The sequence below is a fragment of the Bos javanicus genome, chromosome 18, assembly GCF_032452875.1.
Source record: "Bos javanicus breed banteng chromosome 18, ARS-OSU_banteng_1.0, whole genome shotgun sequence".
NCBI lineage: Eukaryota > Metazoa > Chordata > Mammalia > Artiodactyla > Bovidae > Bos > Bos javanicus.
In genome coordinates this window covers 46,765,970-46,785,730 of record NC_083885.1, presented here as the reverse complement: position 1 = coordinate 46,785,730, position 19,761 = coordinate 46,765,970, and the positions used below count along the sequence as shown (strand labels likewise).

General features: G+C 52.2%; 1 protein-coding gene across 4 annotated transcripts; it reads right to left on the bottom strand.

Moving 5' to 3' along the window:
• Nucleotides 1-639: 639 nt before the first annotated feature.
• On the bottom strand, nucleotides 640-8,225 carry LRFN3 (leucine rich repeat and fibronectin type III domain containing 3). 4 transcript variants are annotated; one of them, XM_061388087.1, is made up of 4 exons: nucleotides 7,103-8,225; nucleotides 6,890-6,991; nucleotides 4,195-5,634; nucleotides 640-1,273 (listed from the first exon to the last, which is right to left on the bottom strand). In XM_061388087.1, the coding sequence occupies exons 2-4, from the start codon at nucleotides 6,982-6,984 to the stop codon at nucleotides 808-810; spliced, it is 2,001 nt and encodes a 666-aa protein (XP_061244071.1). In that variant the 5' UTR covers nucleotides 6,985-6,991; nucleotides 7,103-8,225; the 3' UTR covers nucleotides 640-807. The 4 variants fall into 4 exon arrangements, with proteins under 4 accessions (XP_061244071.1, XP_061244073.1, XP_061244075.1 ...); XM_061388089.1 differs by having other exon boundaries at nucleotides 4,195-5,631; XM_061388091.1 differs by lacking the exon at nucleotides 6,890-6,991 and having other exon boundaries at nucleotides 4,195-5,631; nucleotides 7,103-8,224.
• Between the last annotated feature and the right edge of the window lie 11,536 nt (nucleotides 8,226-19,761).

The following is a 19,761-nucleotide window of genomic DNA, read 5'->3' as shown; positions in this document are numbered from 1 at the left end:
ACAGCTAGAAGGATCTTCCTAAAACCCAAACCTGACCCTCTCCCTCCCTTGCATAGACTCCTCCATGACCCCCCAATACTATCAGGCCAGAGTCTGAGCTCCTCAGCCTGGGGGTCCTGAACCCTGCCCACGCCTCCTGCCTCACTTCTACTGCAGTGCCCCCAGTGCCCTGCACGTTCTAAGCCCTTGCTTGTGTTGGCCCTCTGCCCAGAATACCTTTCCTTCTGCTCTTTGCCCGATTATCTCCTTCAGATGTCATTCTCAGCTCACGTCTCCTTCATGAGGCCCTCCCTGACCACACCCTAGGCTGAGTCAGACACTTTTTTGGGGTTCCTGCTATCTCCTAGGCTTCCCTCCTCACCACGTCTCTCATCGCTATGAGCTATCACTGTCTGAGGGACAGGGCTGGGGGCTGCCTGGGTCACCATGGCGTCACCCAGCACAGGGCAGACCCAGAGAGGACATTCAGGGAATGTCTGCAGAGTGAAGGGATGACCTGTCTTCAGGCTCATCCAGGGACCTCAGACAGAAAGGGGCCGGGAGAGGGCGGTTCTCTCCCCAGTGGAGGCGTCCCATTCCAGACCCCTGAATGAACCCCCACCCCAACAGAGAGACAAGGGCAAGGGCCCAGGCCCAAGCTTAGAAAAATAGGACTTTCTTGTTGTGCCCGGTGCCCCCGACACCCTCCCCGTCAGAGTTTTAAAAACCGTGAGCAATTTGGTGAGTCCGAGGCCAGGTCCCACGGGGTGTCTGGGTCCTGCCACCCCGGCGGGGGGGCCCTTCTGGGCCGTAGAGGTGGGCGCGAAGCTAGGGTCCCATGGGTTCGTGGCTGGGCCCCCACGGCTCACAGTCCAGCTGGACCACGGTGTGGGCCCTGGGTGCAGTGGGCTCAGGGGCCGGCGGGGCCGGCATGGGGCCCAGGGCGCCGTTGGTTTGGGAGCACACGCTGCTGACAGGCGCGGAAGCCTTGGTCTTGCCGGGGGGTTGGCCGCCGTGCACCTTGTAGCGCATGAGCAGCACGAAGATGAAGACCAGGACAGAGGCCACGATGACACCCCCCAGCGCGATGATCATGGTGCCGCCCAGGAAGGGCGCATGTGGGGCCCCGCAGGGCCGCAGCGCCGGCTCGGTGGAGAAACGGTTGCAGCCCACCGGCCGTGTGGCGGTCAGCCCCGTGGCGCTGTCCTCGTACACGGCGAGCACGCACAGATCGTAGGTGCGGCCTGACGCCAGGTCCGTCAACAGGAAGGAGCTGCTCTCGGCCGGGATCATTCTGGAGGGACAGGCAGGTGGGGGTCAGGTCAATGGCTGCCTAGCACCCACCGTGCACCCTGCCCCAACCCTCCAGTCTGGAAGATCCCCTCCACTCGCTACCCGAGGCCACTGCCTCATTTCATCCTAGGCCCCGAGGTCCCTGTAACCACTGCCTGAATTCCCTCTGGTTTGATACCCTTCAGCCACCTGACATCCCTCCATTCTGTTAAGCCAGTTTTACCCCAGTGGACCTTCTCATTTTCCTGCTGCTCAAATGTCCCTTTGATCTCCCTCTGGCCTCAGTGCCTACATTCTCACCAGTGCCTGCTTCCCCTCCACTCTGCTGCCCAGTTTGCCGTGAGCCCCACTGCCTCCCGAGTGTGGTTTCATTTTATATCCTGGTTCCCCTCCTGCACTGCCACCCTTCCAGCATTTTTTCCAAGCCTGCAGCCCAAGTTCCCTCTAGGCTTACTGCCCAGTTTTGTTCCACTCCCCTGCCTGACTTCACTCTGGTCCCCCCCACCCAGCTCATTGCCTGAATTCCCCAAGATCTCTCACCCTATTTCCGGCCAGCCCAGCACCGAGTTCCCTCCAGCCAGACATCTCTTCAACTCTGTTCCCAGTTTTGTTCTTTTTTTTTTTTTAATTTTTATGTGGATCATTTTAAAAGTCTTTACTGAATTCGTTACAATACTGTTTCTTTGTTTTGTTTTTTTTGGCCCGGAGGCATGTGGGATCTCAGATCACAGACCAGGAATCTAACTTGCACCCCTTGCTTGGGAAGGTGAAGTCTTAACCACTGGACTGCCAGGGAAGAGGCTGCCTGGTATTCCTCTAACCTGATGCCCATTTCCTTCTACCATCCCCCTGCCCCATCCAATTTCCCTCTAATCCCACCTCCACATCTCCCTCTAGGCCCTCACCTCATTTCTCTCTGTCCCTCTGACTTTCCTCCATGTGGGGCTTGGTTGCACTTTCCCAACTGCCTGACTTTCCTCTAGTGGAAAGCTAGAATTCTCTCTAATCTAACCGCCTGAATCCCCCATTGTGTTGATGCCCGATTTCCTTCTAACCTGCCAATGAAGGTCCCCTGGGCCTCACTGCCGTACTATTACTGCTGTAGCCGTAGCCTGCTTGCCAGAGAGCCCTGTCATCTGACTCTGTTTTCATTAAACTGATGCGCCTCAGTCATCGCTGCTGAGTTCTTTTCCTCCCTGTTGCCTTATTTCGTTCCAGTTCTGTCTCCTGATTCTCTTTTATCTCTCTGGCCTGGTTTCAATTTATCCTTATCTTTTCCATTTCCTTTTATCTTTAGTACCCAATTTCACTATATTTCCTTTTGTAGCAGGGTGCACTGTTGGAGATTTAACTTGTTTTATAATCCCTGTTTTACTCTTCAGTGGCTTTAATGAGGGAACTCTGTCTCTAGGAGGGTGACGATCTGGGAGAGCATTTGTCCCATCCTCCTCACCTCGCCCAGCAAGGTGGATGGGACTTGTGTGATTTTCAGGTGTGGGCCCTCTGTGGAATCGACTGAGGATGGCTGTCTTTGAAATGGAATGGAGAAAAGCTTGTTGGATTTCCAGGACTGACTGAGAAAGAAATCAAGTGATTACCTTTGGAGGTTTTGGCTTGTGGGGAGGCAAAGGGAACCCAGATACTGGGTTTACAAGGCATGGACCCCAGACCTTGGGAGGCCCATTCCTCCGCAGCCGGGTGTCAGGGGCAGTACCCCTGGGCCAGCCTGATAGTGAGGAGAGGGAGCCATCCCCAGCCATCCATGCAAAGCTGGACTTGGGTGAGACGTGTCAGTTGCACCTGGGTTACAGCCACCATCAGTGACCACATGTGGCCACAGTGGATGTTCCAACCTTGCCTGGATGACTGTCATGGTAACCCACTCTTGCAGTGTGTAAGCCCAGGTTTTGTTTGCAGCAAGAGAAGGGAGAAGGGAGTAGGGAGTCCCTAGCAATGGCAGACTGAGCAGTCCTGTTCACCTAGCAGTGGCGGAGCTTGAGCTAGCTTGAATATGATTCGGAAAAAAAAAACCTAAAAGCTGAGATGTCACCATGTTAGAACTCCAAACACATGGAGCAGGGCACATTGTACAAACTCAAAGCCTAATCTCTCTATAACCTCCTCCCCCATTTTCCTTTTAACCTCTGGTCTGAGTTCCTTTGCAGGCTTTCCAGGTGGTGCAGTGGGTAAAGAATCCACCTGCAAGGAGATGTGGGTTCGATCCCTGGGTCGAGAAGATCCCTTGCAGGAGGGCATGGAAATCTATTCCAGTATTCTTTCCTGGAAAATCCCATGGGCAGAGGAGCCTGGCGGGCTACAGTCCATAGGGTTGCAAAGAGTCAGAGACTGAAGTGATTGAGCATGCACTGAGTTCCTTTGCAGCTGGGCTGCCTCACTCCATTTTCTCCACGATCCCTGGGCCCTCCTGCTTGATCTCTTTTTCTTCCTGCAGCCTGACTTGAATCTAGCTGTCATCTGGAAATACTTAGTTCTCTTTACAACTTAAATCTGCTCGTATCCCTTCAATCTTGCCTCCCCGGCTGCCCAGTTAAACTTCTATTTTTTTTTTTTTTTCTGGCCACGCCTTGCAGCATGCAGGATCTATCTTAGTTCCCCAACCAGGGATCGAACCCATGCTCCATGCAGTGGAAGCACAGCATCCTAACCACTGGGCAACCAGGGAAGTCCTGATTATGTTTTATTCTTGCTGCTGGATTTCCTTTTTCTGTGTGTTACTGTTTACTTTTGCTATCTTCTTTTTTACCACTGCTGTCACATTCCTTTTGCCTTCTCTGCCTGATTTCCTTTGTAACCCTGCAGCTTCACTTCCAGTGCTGCAGCCTGGGGTATCAGTAGGTGTTCCTCCAGCCCTCCCTCCACCTCGCTCCCCCACCTGAACTGCCCGCCGCCTGGACCCTGCACCTGTACACGAGGATGTCGTCGGCTGAGCTGTTGTACTGGATCTGGTACATGCGGATGCCCGGGATAGGCCGCTGATCTGGCCACTGGATGAGAGCCGCTGTGGCACCATGCTCCGTCACCTGGACACCACGGTCAGTAGGGGGCCCAGCCTCAGCCGCCTTGGCAGAGGCAGAGGCAGAAGCAGCAGAGGGCGGGGTGAGGGCATCAGGCTCCCCGTCCCGCGGGGGGTCACAGCTGGTGCTGTTGGCTAGCTGAGGGGGCGGTGGGGGACCCACGGTCAGCTCAACAGCAGCTGTGGCCTCGCCAGCTGCGTTGGCTGCGATGCACGTGAAGATGCCGCCATCTCCCGGCTCGGTGACCAGCAGCTCCAGTGTCCCGTTGGGGAAGGCGCGCGCTCGGCTGGAGTTGCCCAGCAGCCGGCCCTGGGGTGACACCCACCGCACGCGGGGCTCGGGGTCCCCCACCGCCCGGCAGCGCAGGGCGGCTGGCCGACCAGCAGGCACAGCCAGGGGCGGTGAGCGGTGGGTCACCACGGGGGGCTCGCACACAAACTCCTCCTCGCCCACTGCCCAGAAGTAGCGGCCACCCAGGGCTGGCGGGGAGGCGCAGGCCTCCAGGTCATCCTCCCGCGCCAGCCGCCGCAGCCACACCAGCTCACAGTTGCAGTGCAGGGGGTTGCCGCCGAAGGCCAGCACCAAGGCGGAAGCAGGTGAGCCGCGGGGCCGGGCCAGCAGCGGCAGGCGGGAGAAGAGCGGGTCCGGCGGGATGGTGGTCAGGCGGTTGGAGGTCATGTCCAGCCGTGCCAGCTTGTGCAGGCGGGAAAAGGCGCCGGCGGGCACGGAAGCCAGCAGGTTGTGGTCGAGGCCCAGCGTATTGACGTTGCCCAGGCGGCCCAGCGCCTCCCAGGGCAGCTGCTCCAGGTTGTTGTAGGAGAGGTCGAGGTCCTCCAGTGTCTCGGCGCAGTCGTCCAGGGCCCCGGCCGCCAGGGCCGCCAGCTGGTTGTTGCTCAGGATGAGGTGGCGCAGGTTGACCAGGCCGCGCAGCTGCCCCTCGCCCAGCGAGGTCAGCCGGTTGCCATCCAGGTGCAGCGCGCGCAGGGCACGCAGGTCTGAGAAGGCGCCGGCGGCCACGTGGCGGATGGTGTTGCGGGACAAGCTCAGGTGCAGCAGGCCTGTCATGTTGGCCAGGTCCCGGCGCCGCACAGTCGCGATGAAGTTGTCCGCCAGGCGCAGCTCGGCCGCCCGACGGTCCAGCGAGGGTGGCACGAAAAGGAGGCCTGCCCCCGGGCACAGCACGCTTAGGGGCAGGGACTGTGTCTGGCAGCGGCAGCGCCGGGGACACGGGCTGGGTGAGGCTGGCTGGGGTGGAGATGAGGCAGGGGCCAGCGGCAGCAGGCAGAGGAGCAGCGGGAGGACGGCCATCGCGGGCAGGGGCGGCCTGCTGGGAAGAGGAGGGGGCGTTAGGGCAGGCTGAGGCCAGAAGTGGGGTGCTGGAGGGGGTCGGGGTGGTCTGGGACCAGAAGAGAGGGTCATAGTGGGCTGAGAGCAGAGAACTTGATCAACGATGGTCACAGAGGAGTGGTCAGACAGACCAGAAGCCAGAGAAGATGGTTAAAGACTCAGAGAGGTGTGTCACGAGGGAAGAGAGGGAAAAGAAATGAACAAAGAAAGTCAGAGGGAAGAGAGGTGATTAGAAATGAGACAGGCAGAGAACAGGAGCAGTGATCAGGGTGGCGAGACGTGGCCAAAGAGAGAAGAGGTGGTCAAGGCAGTGGGAATGATTAGGAGTAGCCAGACAGGACCAGACAAGAGAGGTTGTTAGAGATGGTCATGAAGATGAGGAGTGGCCAAAAAGAGGGGAAGTTACAGGGATGGCCAGATCCAGGAGAGATAGTCAAAGATGGTCTGAAAGGGTCAAAAGGCAGAGAGGCGGTCAGAGAGGAGGAGGGGACAGACATGTCAGAGACAGCTGGAGACGGGACAGCTGGTGAGATTGATGGGTGTGGGGAGAGGGCACCAGAGACAGGAAAGGCAGTCAGAGATGTTAGAAATGATCAGAGAGCATCAATGAGCAAGAGAGATTGAGAGAAGAGAGGTGGTCAGTGACGGCCAGGATGGTTGGAGACTGGCAGTTGGAGTCAGGAGTGGGTAGAGGACAAGAGAGACAGTAAAAGATGGTTAGACAGAGGAAAAGGTGGATAGAGGAAGTCAGAGAGGAGAGACAGAAGATAGAGAGAGATGGTGAAAGACGGTCAGAGACAGTCATGGGTCAAGGCTTAGAGTCAGGGGTAAACACAGGTAAGAGAGCTGCTGAAAGATGATTAGAGAGAGGTACTACAGACAGAGATGTCAAGGGTGGTCATTGAGTGAAACAGTAGACAGAGGTGGCTGGAGAGAGATGCTGTGGACAGGGGTGTTAAAGGCAATGATCAAAGACAGCAGTGGCAGACAGAGATGGTCAGAGAGGAGTGGGGGCCAGGAGGTAGCCAGGGAGAAGAGCCAGAGGACTTAAGTGTCAAAGATGATCAGAGAGAGAAGAGGTGAATAGAGATAATCAGTGAGAGGAAGAGATGGAGAAAGGAGACTGGAGAGCGGAGTGGTGGACACAAGAGGCAGCTGGAGATGATCAAATAAGACAGATGGTAGAAGAAGCTGGAGAGCCTGAGCGGGGTGTGGGGAGGGGGGCAGTCACAGACCTGGAGATGCCATCAGCTGGGGATGAGGAGGTCAGAGAGGGGCAGGGCTGGCCAAATGTCCACAGTGTTCGAGGTAGACTCTTGTGAAGGGACATCTGTTCCCTGGGGAAATTCCAAGGGTGCCCAGGGGGACATGGTCCTCCTTACCTCCACCCCCAGCGATGAAGTTCCTCCCAAGTCCCTCCCCACCACAGGGTCTCCCAGTAGCCTTACCTGAGCTGGAAGCCGCCCCAGGGAGCAAGAATCCTCAAGCTCCGAGGGGTCAGGGGTCAGGGCTCTGGAGGGGGTGCCTGGTCATGCCTTCCCTGCTCCCAAAGCCTCTGTCTGTTGTGTCTCTGCTCAGATTTATGGCCAAAGAATCTCCAGACCTTGATACTTAGGGTCTTAGATCTCCAAATATTGGGCCTCTTAAGGGCTCAATTTTAGGGACCCAGGCCCCAATTTGGGTTGCCCGGAGTCACCGTCTCCCAGCTCCAGTCTTGAGATGCTAAACAGACAGATGGATAGTCTAAGATCTGAGTCCCAAGCCCAATCTTGGGATTTGATGCTAGAGTTCTGGGTTTAGATATTGGGGTGCTGAGTCAAGATTCACCCCAAATTTCAGCATTCAGCTTAGCAGCAAGGATTTCAGGCCCAAACTCAGGTAGGCCCTTTGCAATGCCAAGGTTCAGATCTTGGACTCTGAGGCCTAAATTTCAGGGTTCGAGTCTCAAATAGTAGGCTCCAGGGTGTAGAAATGAGAATCCAGTCCCAGATTTGAATGTCCCAGGCATAGAACTCAGAGCTCAGCTCCAAATTTGGGGATTCAGATGCCAAATCTCGAGGTTCAGGCTCCAAATATTGGGGTACATATTCCAATTCTTGGGGTTCCAGCTCCAAATCTTGGGGTCCCAGGGACTGATGTTGCGATTTCAGCCCCAAATACTGCTGTTCAGGCTCCAGGTCTTGGGGTCCCAGCCCCAAATCAGGCTCCAGGGCTCAGGTTTCCAGATTTCTGGATCCAATCTCGGGGTGCAGGCTCCCCAATTTCGGGGCGCGGGTCCTGGTTGTGGGGCGGCGGCGTCTCCACTCGCTTCGCGGGATGCAGCGGGGGCTGGTCCAGAGGGAGGGGGGGCGGCTGCGGTGGGGGGGGGAGCGGCCAGGCAGCCCCGGGGGCCGGGGTGGGGCGAGGCCTGGGCGCGGACAGACGGACAGACAGGGACACACGGGGTGGGGGCACCGCAGCAAAGGCCGGGACGCAGGGGGGAGGGGCCGCGCTCAGAGACCCCTCCCCCGCCGGGGCCGGGGCGGGGGCGGGGGGGGGGCCGGGCAGGCGGGCCGGGTCCGGGCGCTCCCGCGGCCTCCTCGCCGGGAACCCAGGGCCGTGCGCGCGCCCGCGCTTAAAGGCGCAGTCCCCGCGCGCGCCCGCGCTTAAAGGTGTAGGCAGGTCCCCTCTCTCAAAGGCGCGCCCCTAGCCCCACCTTTCATGGAGTCGTCCTGGCTTTCCTTGGGAGAGAGAATCCTTGGATAAAGAGTCAGGAAGACAGAGAGGGACACAGAGACTGAAACCGAGAGACATACAGAGATAGAGAAAGACAGAGACAGAAAGATAGGCAGGCTTAGACTGAGGGACAGAGAGGAGCAGAATCAGAAAGGCAGAGACAGAGAGATGGGAAAAGACACACATATTCAAGGAGAGATGGAGATACAGAGACCCAGAAAGAGAAAAAAGAGACGAGAGACAGTACAAGTTAGAGATAGACAAAGAGACATAGAGATAGTCAAAGAGGCAGAGACTGAAGGAGAGACAGTGGCAGACTGAGCTGGGCAACTCAGCTGTGAGGATGTGTGTGTGTGTGTGTGTGTGTGTGTGTGTGTGTATCTGTGTGTGTCCAGCTCTCACTCGCAGCCTTGAATGTGATTCTCTATCCCAGAGACCTCTGCCCCCCAAGCCTGTCCCCTTCTGCCTTCCTGTCTCAGCATCACCTCTCTGGGATGTCCTTTAGGTGGAATTTCCTTGCTTGGGCCCTGCCTGTATCAAGCCTGATCTTTCAGGCCAGTGTGGAGACTCTGCTCTGTCCCGAGGCTCTTTGCATTGGCTGCAAGGGGAAAACTTGTCTCTGGAAATAGAGCTAGATGTCAAGTCACACTGGCCAGATATCCCATGGAGGAAGGAGAAGATAGGAATTGGAACAGAGGCAGGGGGCTGGCCGGGTTGACCCAGAAAAGTATATCCACTGCCTCCCCCTCCTCAACTCAGGTCCACTGCCCCACAGAATATCCTACTAGAATCGTACTAACACATGACTCACCAGGAGTGGTGTCTGCCTGTGCTGATGCTCGCGGAGGATAGTGGAGGAGAGGATGAGGGTGGGGGGATCCCACGTGTTTCCTGGCAGATGGTGTTGCGGGAAGAGGGATGTGGGCCGTGGTCTACAAGCCTGGCCTCGGAACTTGGTTATAGCAACCTGGGGGACCTAATCTTTTGGGAGCCCTGGTCCAAGGAGGACACACCCTTGGCTCATGGTCATCACCCTACCCTGGGGGAACCTGATCACAAACCTTTCCCCTACCCCAGAATCCCCCATCTGAGTGGAGGAGTAAAGTAACCCTGTTGGGGGCGGGGGCATGAATGCACATCCACCCTGGCATCACTAGCTCTGCTGAAGGTTTCAGAACAGACTTTTGGCTCCTTCCACTTGTGTGTATTGAAAAATTGCAGCTAAAATTAACTCAGCTCTAGGGCCCGCCTTTCCCGATCATTAGCAAAGTTCATCAGTGCTCCTGGCCCAGTACAACAGATACTGGTTTCTCAGACACTCAGGAAAAGGATGAGAAGTTTCAGAGATGCTACAGCAGTGGCAGAGGTGGGGGAGACAGAGGAAAATACCTGGAAAGTGAAACTGATCTTCCTGACCCAGGGATCAAACCAAGGTCCCTTCCATTGCAGGCGGATTCTGTACCAACTGAGCCATAAGGGAAGCCTGAAAATACCTGGAGACAATCCCAAACAGACTGGGATTAGAATTCAGTGCAACTGGCTGATTTTGGGTGTGGCCCCAGGAAATGTGCAAGTGGGGAGGGAAAGAGTGAGGCAGAGGAGGGACCAAGTTAATAGAAGGTGCGGATGAGGAGTAGGTTACCCTTTTGGGCAACTGGGGCTTGATTCTGCTGGGGAACATTAAGGAATCTTTTAGACACATCAGAAGTGTTGTTCCTTCCCTTCCTTCCCTGATGCAGAGTTCAGAGAGCCTGGGGCATTTATCCACAGTCTTGCCTTCTTTGGCGATGACTGTTCGTTCCTTGGTAAGAGGGGATGGTATTGAGAGCCATCTGAGATCAGAGGGGGCTGCCTTGCATGATCTAGATCCAAGGTCCTCATACTTCAGCCTTATCAGAATCACCTAGAGGATGTGTTAACCAGAGATCTTCAGGTCCCAGTTGCAGAGTTTCTGATTTGCGTTTCTACCTTCTAGGCTAATGGTAATGCTTCTGGCTCAGGGACCACACTCAGAGAACCACTGGGCTAAACCAGGAACATCTGCAATGTGTGTGGTCCTGGCCATCACACTGTGCCAAAACACAGTGGGACATAGCAGTGCCATATGTTGGGGAACATAGTGCCAAAGAAGCTAACATGTTTAGAGACATAAAGAGAGACCTGGCAACAGAGAAAGACAGAGGCAAAGGTGCTGGTTCAACATTTACTTTGGATTTCTGGGCATGGTTGTGCACTAGATGACACTGCAGTAAAAGTGTTACCAAGACAGTGTCAGGTCCTGCTTCACTGAGCTAACATTCTAAAAGCGAGAAAGACAGCCTGGGGTGGTCGGGGCTGGCATAGGAGAGGCTTGGGCTAGAAAGATTGGAACTAGACAGAGCGGTCAGAATATGATAGAAGCACAGGGAAAAATAATAAGGGTTTTGATGACAAAGTACAGGGCCAGATGGAGGATTCTGATGGAGGGTTCTGATGGAGGAAACAGAGGGTGTGCACCTCAGAGGCAGAGTCCAGCCTTTTCCTCCACCTTCCCACCCTCCAGGAGTCAGGAGGACTTCCTGGAGGAGGAGACCTTTATACTGCAATTGAAGGATAAGTAACAAATGAAGCAGGTGGGCAAAGGGACCCCTATGCTGTTTGTATGCCCTTATGCCATAGCATGTGCAGGCTGGGGGGAGTTAGTTTCTGAATAGTTCCATGCGTATGTCTGCATGTGCCGTAATCCCTCATTAGCTCCTGGAAGGAGATCCTGGTGGGATGGTTGTTTGGGGGACTCCGCTTAATTGTTGCATTTACTTAATTGCAACATCTGGAGAAGGGGACCGAAGCATCGGAAACAGCCACAGCAGGAAGAATGAGGTTAAACTGCCTGAGAGCTGAGGGAGCCTTGGGAGGAAGGGAACTGCTCATATCCACACACACAGTCTATCCAAAAATACACATCCATATTCACAATGCACATCACATCCTCAGAGGCTCACCAGAACACACACGGATACAGAAGGCACACGGAACACACATCACGTCCAAATAGAGAGACTTATACAAGTTGGGCTTCTCCAGTGGCTCAGCTGGTTAAAAAAAAAAAAAACAGACCAAAAAAAAAAATCCCATTTGCCAATGCAGGAGACACAAGAGCCACGGGTTTGATCACTGGGTTGGGAAGATCCCCTGGAGAAGGAAGTGGCAACCTGCTCCAGTATTCTTGCCTGGAAAATTCCATGGACAGAGGAGCCTGGCAGGCTACAATCCTTGGAGTCACAAAGAGTCGGACACGAATGGGGACGCATGTATGCAGGGGGGTGGGGGGGGCACACAAATACATACTTAGACACACTTCCAAAACACACATGCAGACTCACATTCAGACATGTGAGAAGTCACATGTGCAAAAACACACTTGGCACACAGATTCTCTCTTGTACAGGTGTGTGAGCCACATTCCCACACATAGACACAAGGAATATTCTGAGAGTCACATCAGACATCTACACAGGATGGACACAAGACGCGCACATACATGTACATTCAATCAACAGATGCAGTCTGTCTGCAAAAAAAGGGTGGCTTTTTAAATAAACCCAGACCCCTTCCAAGTCAGGGGCTTGTTAGAGCAAGAAGGGATGGAGGTGGTATATCTCCTTATCCTCAACTAGTACCTACCAACTCCTCATACAACCCAAGTCCAACCAATGGGGATTCATTGAAATTAGCTCAGCTTTGTAATTAGCACATGAATCAGCGCTGAGGACTAGGGGCTCACTTTAAAAAGATCATGTCTGAATGTGCACCCCCAAATGGAGAGGGGCCAGGAGATGAGTACATCTTCTCCACCCACCTCCTGTACATACACACTAACCACCCTAAATCAGACTGATGGGTTCCAGGCAAGCACTGACTTCTACATGGTAACCATGAGACCCTGTATTGAGGTTCTGCTGAACTATGGTAGAAGACAGAATACAACTTTCAGGGACTGTTTTAATGACTTCCAGCTATCAACATGAAAAAGACTTCTGTAAAAACATGGGGGAAAGTTTACATTTGTGCAAAGAATTGAGGGAAATATGTTGAAAACTTTTAACCAGCAAACGTAGAGACTCAGGGCCATTGTAGAGATCTGTTCTGTGAAATCCTGAAAACCACAGTTAGGGATTTGAGACTCACTTTACAGAATGACAGGAGGGCTCAAGCTTTACTGATATCTGGGGACCAGAAAGGAAGGAGCAGTGTATTAGTGAATGTAATGCCAACTGCTGTAACAAATAACCCCCTGAATTTCAGTGACTTCATACGATAGTTTATTTCTTGCCAGAGGTGTCTAGCCAGCTATCCTCCAGTCAGTCAGTCAGTTCAGTTGCTCAGTCGTGTCCAGCTGTTTGTGACCCCATGGACTGCAGCACAGCCTGCATGGCCACCCTGTCCATCACCAACTCCCGGAGTTTACTCAGACTCTTGTCCATTGAATCAGTGATGCCATCCAACTACCTCATCCTCTCTCGTCCCCTTCTCCTCCAGCCTTCATCTGTTGATAAACAAACCAGTTGTTTATCTTGCACCTCTGTTATTTCCTGGGGCTCAGAATTATCTGCTTTCACCAGGTGGTACTAGTGGTAAAGAACCCGCGTGCCAATGCAGAAGACGTGGGTTCCATCCCTGGGTCAGGAAGATCCTCTGGAGAAGGAAATGGCAACCTATTCTAGTATTTTTGCCTGGAGAATCCCATGGACAGAGGAGCCTGGTGGCTATAGTCCATGGGGTCTCAAAGAGTCGGACAGCACTGAAGTGACTGAGCATGCATGCACACACCTGATGAATGGGAGGAGACAGTGTGGAGAAGGTGGTTTCTTTAAGTTTCTTTAAAAACCTTGGTCCAGAAATGACCTTCTACGAACTTCCCTCTTGCCCATATTTTATTGGAGAGATGCAAGTGGAGCCGGGAACATATTTCCAGGCTGGATAGCTCCTCCCCCACCCAGTCACAGTTATACAAAGAGTATGGATTTAATAGACCCAACATCAACCACAGCCAGATCCACAACTTCGGGGGGCTGTGGAATCTTCTTCCATCCACTACAATGAATCCTGCTCCAGAGGATGTTCCCAGCCCCACCCTGACTACCCTCCCACCCACCTACCCTGGTCCTCTGCCTTTGGGGTGGGTGACCACAAATTTGACTCTTTTAAGAGTGAAGAGAATCTGGCTTGATTTGATAAATGTTTAGATCACTGCAGAAGGATAATGGTGAGAATCTGACGCTCTTTCTCTAAGCATTTATTGAGCTGTTACTGTGTGCCAGGCACGATGCTGGAAACATGCCCATGAATGAGACACAGTTAAGGCTTTGGAATTGCATCTCCTCTTTCTCAGGCAGAAAGAGAACAGATGATTTCTGAACCTGTGCTTGTCACTGTGATATTTCACTATGAACAACATGGGAGAGAGGGGAGGGGCAAGGAAATCATCAAGTCTGTCTGCCTGTTGGTGATAGAGGGGGTGGCGTTCAGGGAAAGGATGGGGGCAACATTTGAGGCGGGAGGTCACCTGGATCAAAAGGTGTGGGGAGGGCTTTCTAGGTGTGAATAGAATCTCTGTGTGCAGACTCGTGGGCTAATCAGAGACCTGTAATTCCAGCTTCTAACACAAACCATTGCTGATTCAAGTGCTAATCAGAAATCTTATCCCTGTGAAAGCAAACCTGTGCTGATTCATGTGCTAATTATAAATCTAAGCTGATTTGTAAACTCTGTCCTGGAGCAGGATCTAAATCACAAACGGGCAAGAACTCCTGCTGACAATCATCAGCTCAAAGAGATCTGCGTTGCTAATGGCCATCTAGAGTTAATTCGTGTGCTAATTACAATCTTGGGATAGTTTAATAGAATGATCGGAGGGTGTCAAATTCATAGCGAAGAAGAGCACAGACTCTGAAGCCTGACAGTCTGGGTTCCAATTCCATTCCTGTAAAGAGGGGGCTGATAGAACACCAAATGTCTTTTGGGAGGATTAAACGAGTTAATACAAGTAAAGCACTGGGAGCAATGCCTGGCACCTAAGTGCTTACTCTTGTAAGTACTAGCTATAACAATAATAATATACAGGCAACAGTTACTCTGATTTCATTTAATTCTTCATAGCAGGCCTCACCTCCAATCTCTTCACCATCTTCCTAAGCCCATGTCTGAGGGCCTCACCCTCTGGAAAGGCTTCCCAGGGACCTGGGAGTCCCCAGTCCCGCCCCCGCCCCTATCCCTTTCAGCACCCTTCCTAGGTCTGGACGTCACCGCTCAATCGCCACTTGAGGGCAGCAACACACCGTTCAGCCGCTGCGCGCGGTGCATTGTGAGGCGCGTAGTCTTTGGGCTGATTAAGCGGTAGCTTGGGCCTTGCATGCGAACTGCATTTCCCGGAAGGCGATGCGACACACTATGCCTCCCCTTGCTTAAACCTGTAGGCGGAGATCTCGCCCTCCTCAGAGAGCGAGCCTCTAGAGCGGCGCGGGGGAATCATGGGGTGTAGGGACAGCCGGAGCCTAGTGGAGGGATTGCTGCGCAGGCGCGGGCAGCCTTCGTCTCCTACTGGGGGCATTAGGAAGCGGGTGACCCTATAGCCACAGACGCCGGAGCTGAAGTTGAAGCAGCTGTGGAGGCTTGTTGTTCAGTCGCTAAGTCGTGTCCGACTCTTTGCGACCCCATGGACTGCAGCACGCCAGGCTTCCTACGTAGTCCCTGACTCGTGGAAGAACTTAATACCACCCGCCTCCACCCCCACCCTCACCCCGTTGTGTGCCCTGTAGCCTGCTCACCCGCCTTCGTACTCTCCTGCATTTCCACTGTCCCTAGTATTTTCTTGGCGCTCCAGTCTTAAGAGGAAAAAATAAAATCCTTTCCCTTCTTTTATCTTTTCTTCACAGGCACACATCCCCTTAAAACACACAAACCCCTTGTAATGTTCAACCAAGCACAAAAATAGAATAGAATAATGATCCTCCAGCTACCCATCACCTTTCTTCAATAATTATCAACGTATGATCTTATTTTATTTTTTCCGCTTCCCTCCCCAGGCGAATTCATTTAAAGCAAATCCCAGACATATGATTTCATCCATAAACACTCCTGTATGCATCTCTAAAATAGAAGGTTCTTTAAAAACATAATACTTTTATAACACCTAAAAATGAATAGTAATTCCATAATATTATCTAATATCCAACCCATCCTCAAATTTTCCTGATCATCTTATGTCTTCTAACTGTTGGCTTGTTCAAATCAGACTCCAAACAAGGTAGTGTATTCCATTTTGTTGACACCTCTTTTAAGGCTTATTCTCATCTGTTTCACAGTCTGATCTGGCAGGTTGCGCTTCTTGGTGTCCTTTAATATGTTCTGTCCCACGTATGCCATGTAAACTGGTAAATCTAGAGGCTGGGTCAGATTCAGATTCAATTTAGGAGTAAGTAGATTGCTGGGAGAAATATCAATAACCTCAGATATGAAGATGACACCACCCTTATGGCAGAAAGTGAAGAGGAACTAAAAAGCCTCTTGATGAAAGTGAAAGTGGAGAGTGAAAAAGTTGGCTTAAAGCTCAACATTCAGAAAACGAAGATCATGGCATCTGGTCCCATCACCTCATGGGAAATAGATGGGGAAACAGTGGAAACAGTGTCAGACTTAATTTTTGGGGGCTCCAAAATCACTGCAGATGGTGACTGCAGCCATGAAATTAAAAGACGCTTACTCCTGGAAGGAAAGTTATGATCAACCTAGACAGCATATTAAAAAGCAGAGACATTACTTTGCCAACACAGGTCCGTCTAGTCAAGGCTATGGTTTTTCCTGTGGTCATGTATGGATGTGAGAGTTGGACTGTGAAGAAAGCTGAGCGCCGAAGAATTGATGCTTTTAAACTGTGGTGTTGGAGAAGACTCTTGAGAGTCCCTTGGACTGCAAGGAGATCCAACCAGTCCATTCTGAAGGAGATCAGCCCTGGGATTTCTTTGGAGGGAATGATGCTGAAGCTGAAACTCCAGTACTTTGGCTACCTCATGGGAAGAGTTGACTCATTGGAAAAGACTCTGATGCTGGGAGGGATTGGGGGCAGGAGGAGAAGGGGACGACAGAGGATGAGATGGCTGGATGGCATCACTGACTCGATGGACGTGAGTCTGAGTGAACTCCAGGAGTTGGTGATGGACAGGGAGGCCTGGCATGCTGCGATTCATGGGGTCGCAAAGAGTCGGACACGACTGAGTGACTGAACTGAACTGAACTGAACTGTACGTCATGGCTTCCCTGGTGGCTCAGATGGTAAAGAATCCACCTGCAATGCAGGAAACCTGGGTTCGATCCCTGGGTTGGGAAGATCCCATGGAGAAGGAAATGGCAACCCGCTCCAGTATTCTTGCCCAGATAATTTTATGGACAGAAGAACCTGGCAGGCTACAGTCCACCAGGTTGCAAAGAGTCCGACACAACTGAGCCACCAAGCTCAACTCCACTTCATGGATGATGTCCCCTTCTTCCATCAGTTAGCATGTGATAATGCCCAGTTGCTTCTTTTTTGTGTGTGATGTTAATACTCACTGTTGGGCTGAGTGTTGGCACCCTAATCCATCCATTATAAAAGCACAGCCAAACGTCAGGAAGGAAGTGTGTCCATGCTCTCCCTTCCAGCTCTCTCCGGCTGTTTCACAAATGTGGTCTATTGCTAAAGCTCTTTCTTGTTGCTAAACTCAGGAAGCAATCCTCTATCCTCAACTCGCTGGTCCTGTAATAACAGGCCTGTCCTGTGCTGCTCAATAGGGTAGCCACTGGCCACACAAGTGGCTATTGAGAGCTTGTGCCTGCGAGCATGCGGGACACACAATAAGTCACTATAGTTGTGTTCAACTCTTTGTGACCCGCCAGGTTCCTCTGCCCATGGGATTCTCCAGGCTAGAATATTGGGGTGGGTTACCATACTCTCCTCCAGGGGCTCTTTCTGACCTAGGGCTCGAACCCATGTCTCTTATGCATCTCTGATGCAGGTTCTTTACTGCTAGAGCCACCTGGGAAGCCCTTTTGAGAGCTTAACTAGTCCTAATTGAGATGTGTGCTGTAAGTATAAATTACACACTGGGATTTCAAAGAGTACCAAAAAAAAAAAAAACAAAGAATTTAATGATGAGAAACCCATCCTCTGCAACAGAGTAGGCCCTGCTCACAACAAGTAGAGAAAGCCTATGTGCAGCACTGAAGACCTGGTGCAACCAAAATAAATAAGTAAATAATTTTTTTAAAAAAGAATGTAAAATATCTCAAGACTTTAAAAAATATGGATAATATTGAAATGATAGTCTTTGGTATATAGTAACAATAAAATACATGTGTGAGCTACCTTATTAAAATTACTTTCACCTGTTGCTTTTTATCTTTTAAATGTGGCTACTAGAAATGTTAAAATCACATATGTGGCTATGAGTTATATTTCTAGCAGAAGGTGTTGTTCCAGAACAGTGGTTTTCAACGTGTGATCTCTGGACCAGCAGCGTCAGCATCAACATCATATGACAACATGTTAGAAATGCAAATTCTATGTTGCTCTGGGGTTACTGAACCCAAGTCTCCGGGGACTGGGGCCCAGCAGTCTGCATTTGATTAAGTCCTCCAGATCATTCCTGTCTGAAAACTCCCCTCCCGGTTTGTGTGACACAGAACTCTCCCAAGCCCACCTACTTCTCACCCCTTCACTGTTAACACCTTGGTCTGAGCATCTCTTGGTCCTACCTGGACCCCTGTTGCTGCTGCTAAGTCACTTCACTAGTGTCCGACTCTGTGTGACCCCATAGACGGCAGCCCACCAGGCTCCCCCATCCCTGGGATTCTCCAGGCAAGAACACTGGAGTGGGTTGCCATTTCCTTCTCCAATGCATGAAAGTGAAAAGTGAAAGTGAAAGTGAAATCGTGCCCGACTCTCAGCAACCCCATGGACTGCAGCCCACCAGGCTCCTCTGTCCATGGGATTTTCCAGGCAAGAGTACTGGAGTGGGATGCCATTGCCTTCTCCAGTCGCTTGCAAATTGGTTTCCCAGCATCTAATCTTGTGCCCTACTTGTAGCCCTCACACTCCGTTTTGGGCCTCCTCAAAAACATAAATCAGATCACATTACTTCCTTTCTTAAAAACTTCCAATGGCTTTGTATTGCACTTTACAGTAAAATCCAAACCCCTTCCTGTGGCTCCTGCAGCCTCCCCATCTTCATATAGTCCCCCGACTCCACCTTCCCTCTTTCTGCCCCAGCCTTGCCATCCTTCTTGCTATTGCTCACACACTCCCAGCTCCTCCCTGCCTCAGGGAATTTGTGACAGCCATTCCCCCTTCTAAGAATGTGGTTCTTTGTAGGACTGGCTCGCTCTTTTCCTTTGGGCTTCAGCTTAGATGCCCCCACTTCAGTTGTCACTAAAACCAAGCCTATATCCATAATCACACAATGTCACCCACCTTTCATTCTCTGCATGGTAGATACATAACACACACTGTTCTTGTCATTTGTCTGTCTCTCCCACTATCAGGTATGCCTACAAGGGCAGGAACTCATCTCTCTAGCTCACCACTTTGACCCCAGCTCCTCCCACAGAGCCTGCACACAATAGGTGCTTTTAAAAAGTCTGTTCATTGACCCAGCATGTGAACTGCTGCAGCTGCTCCTCTTCAGTCTCTCTCGCTGCCTCCATCCGCTCTGAAGTCAGAGGACCATTGTCATCCATGGTGTTTGAACTCTCGGAACCTTCCCCATGACCTCCTCATTTCTGGCTTCTGCCACACGGGGATATCTGACAACACAGAACCCACTTTCTGATTTGGGATCGGCAGGTTGGAGCCGCTATGCCTGTGAGGGCTTGATGAGAATACAGAAACCACTCCAATGTTAGAACAGAGGGATGTTAACACATCGGGGTGGTTATGCAGTGGATAGAGGAGCTGAGGAGCCAACAAGAGCCAGTGAAGCCAGTGGAAATTAACAGCAGTGGGAAGCCACCACTGCTCCAGGCTGGAGGAATAAAGCGAGGAGGTGGGGTCACCAGGGCCTGGAGACAAAGTCACCTGATGGAAGTTGGAAACCCAGTGGGATTGTCTAGCTAGCTGGAGTGGTGGAGGGGGCAGAGCCACAGGGAGAGAGGCGGGCTTACCAGGCAGGGGGAGGATTGCCCTGGCCTCTTCCTCCTCTCTTCCAGGCTCCTGCCACAAGGAACCACCAGGTTCCTTGGTGGAACCCAAGGTAAATCCAGTTGAAGGGGAGATGAACTGTGGCCTGGGATGCAGCAACAGGGCGAGGAACAGATCGGGGCAAATACAGCCCAAAGCAGCACAGCATGGTTTCCTCTGTGCACCAAAAAGCCCAGCTGGTCA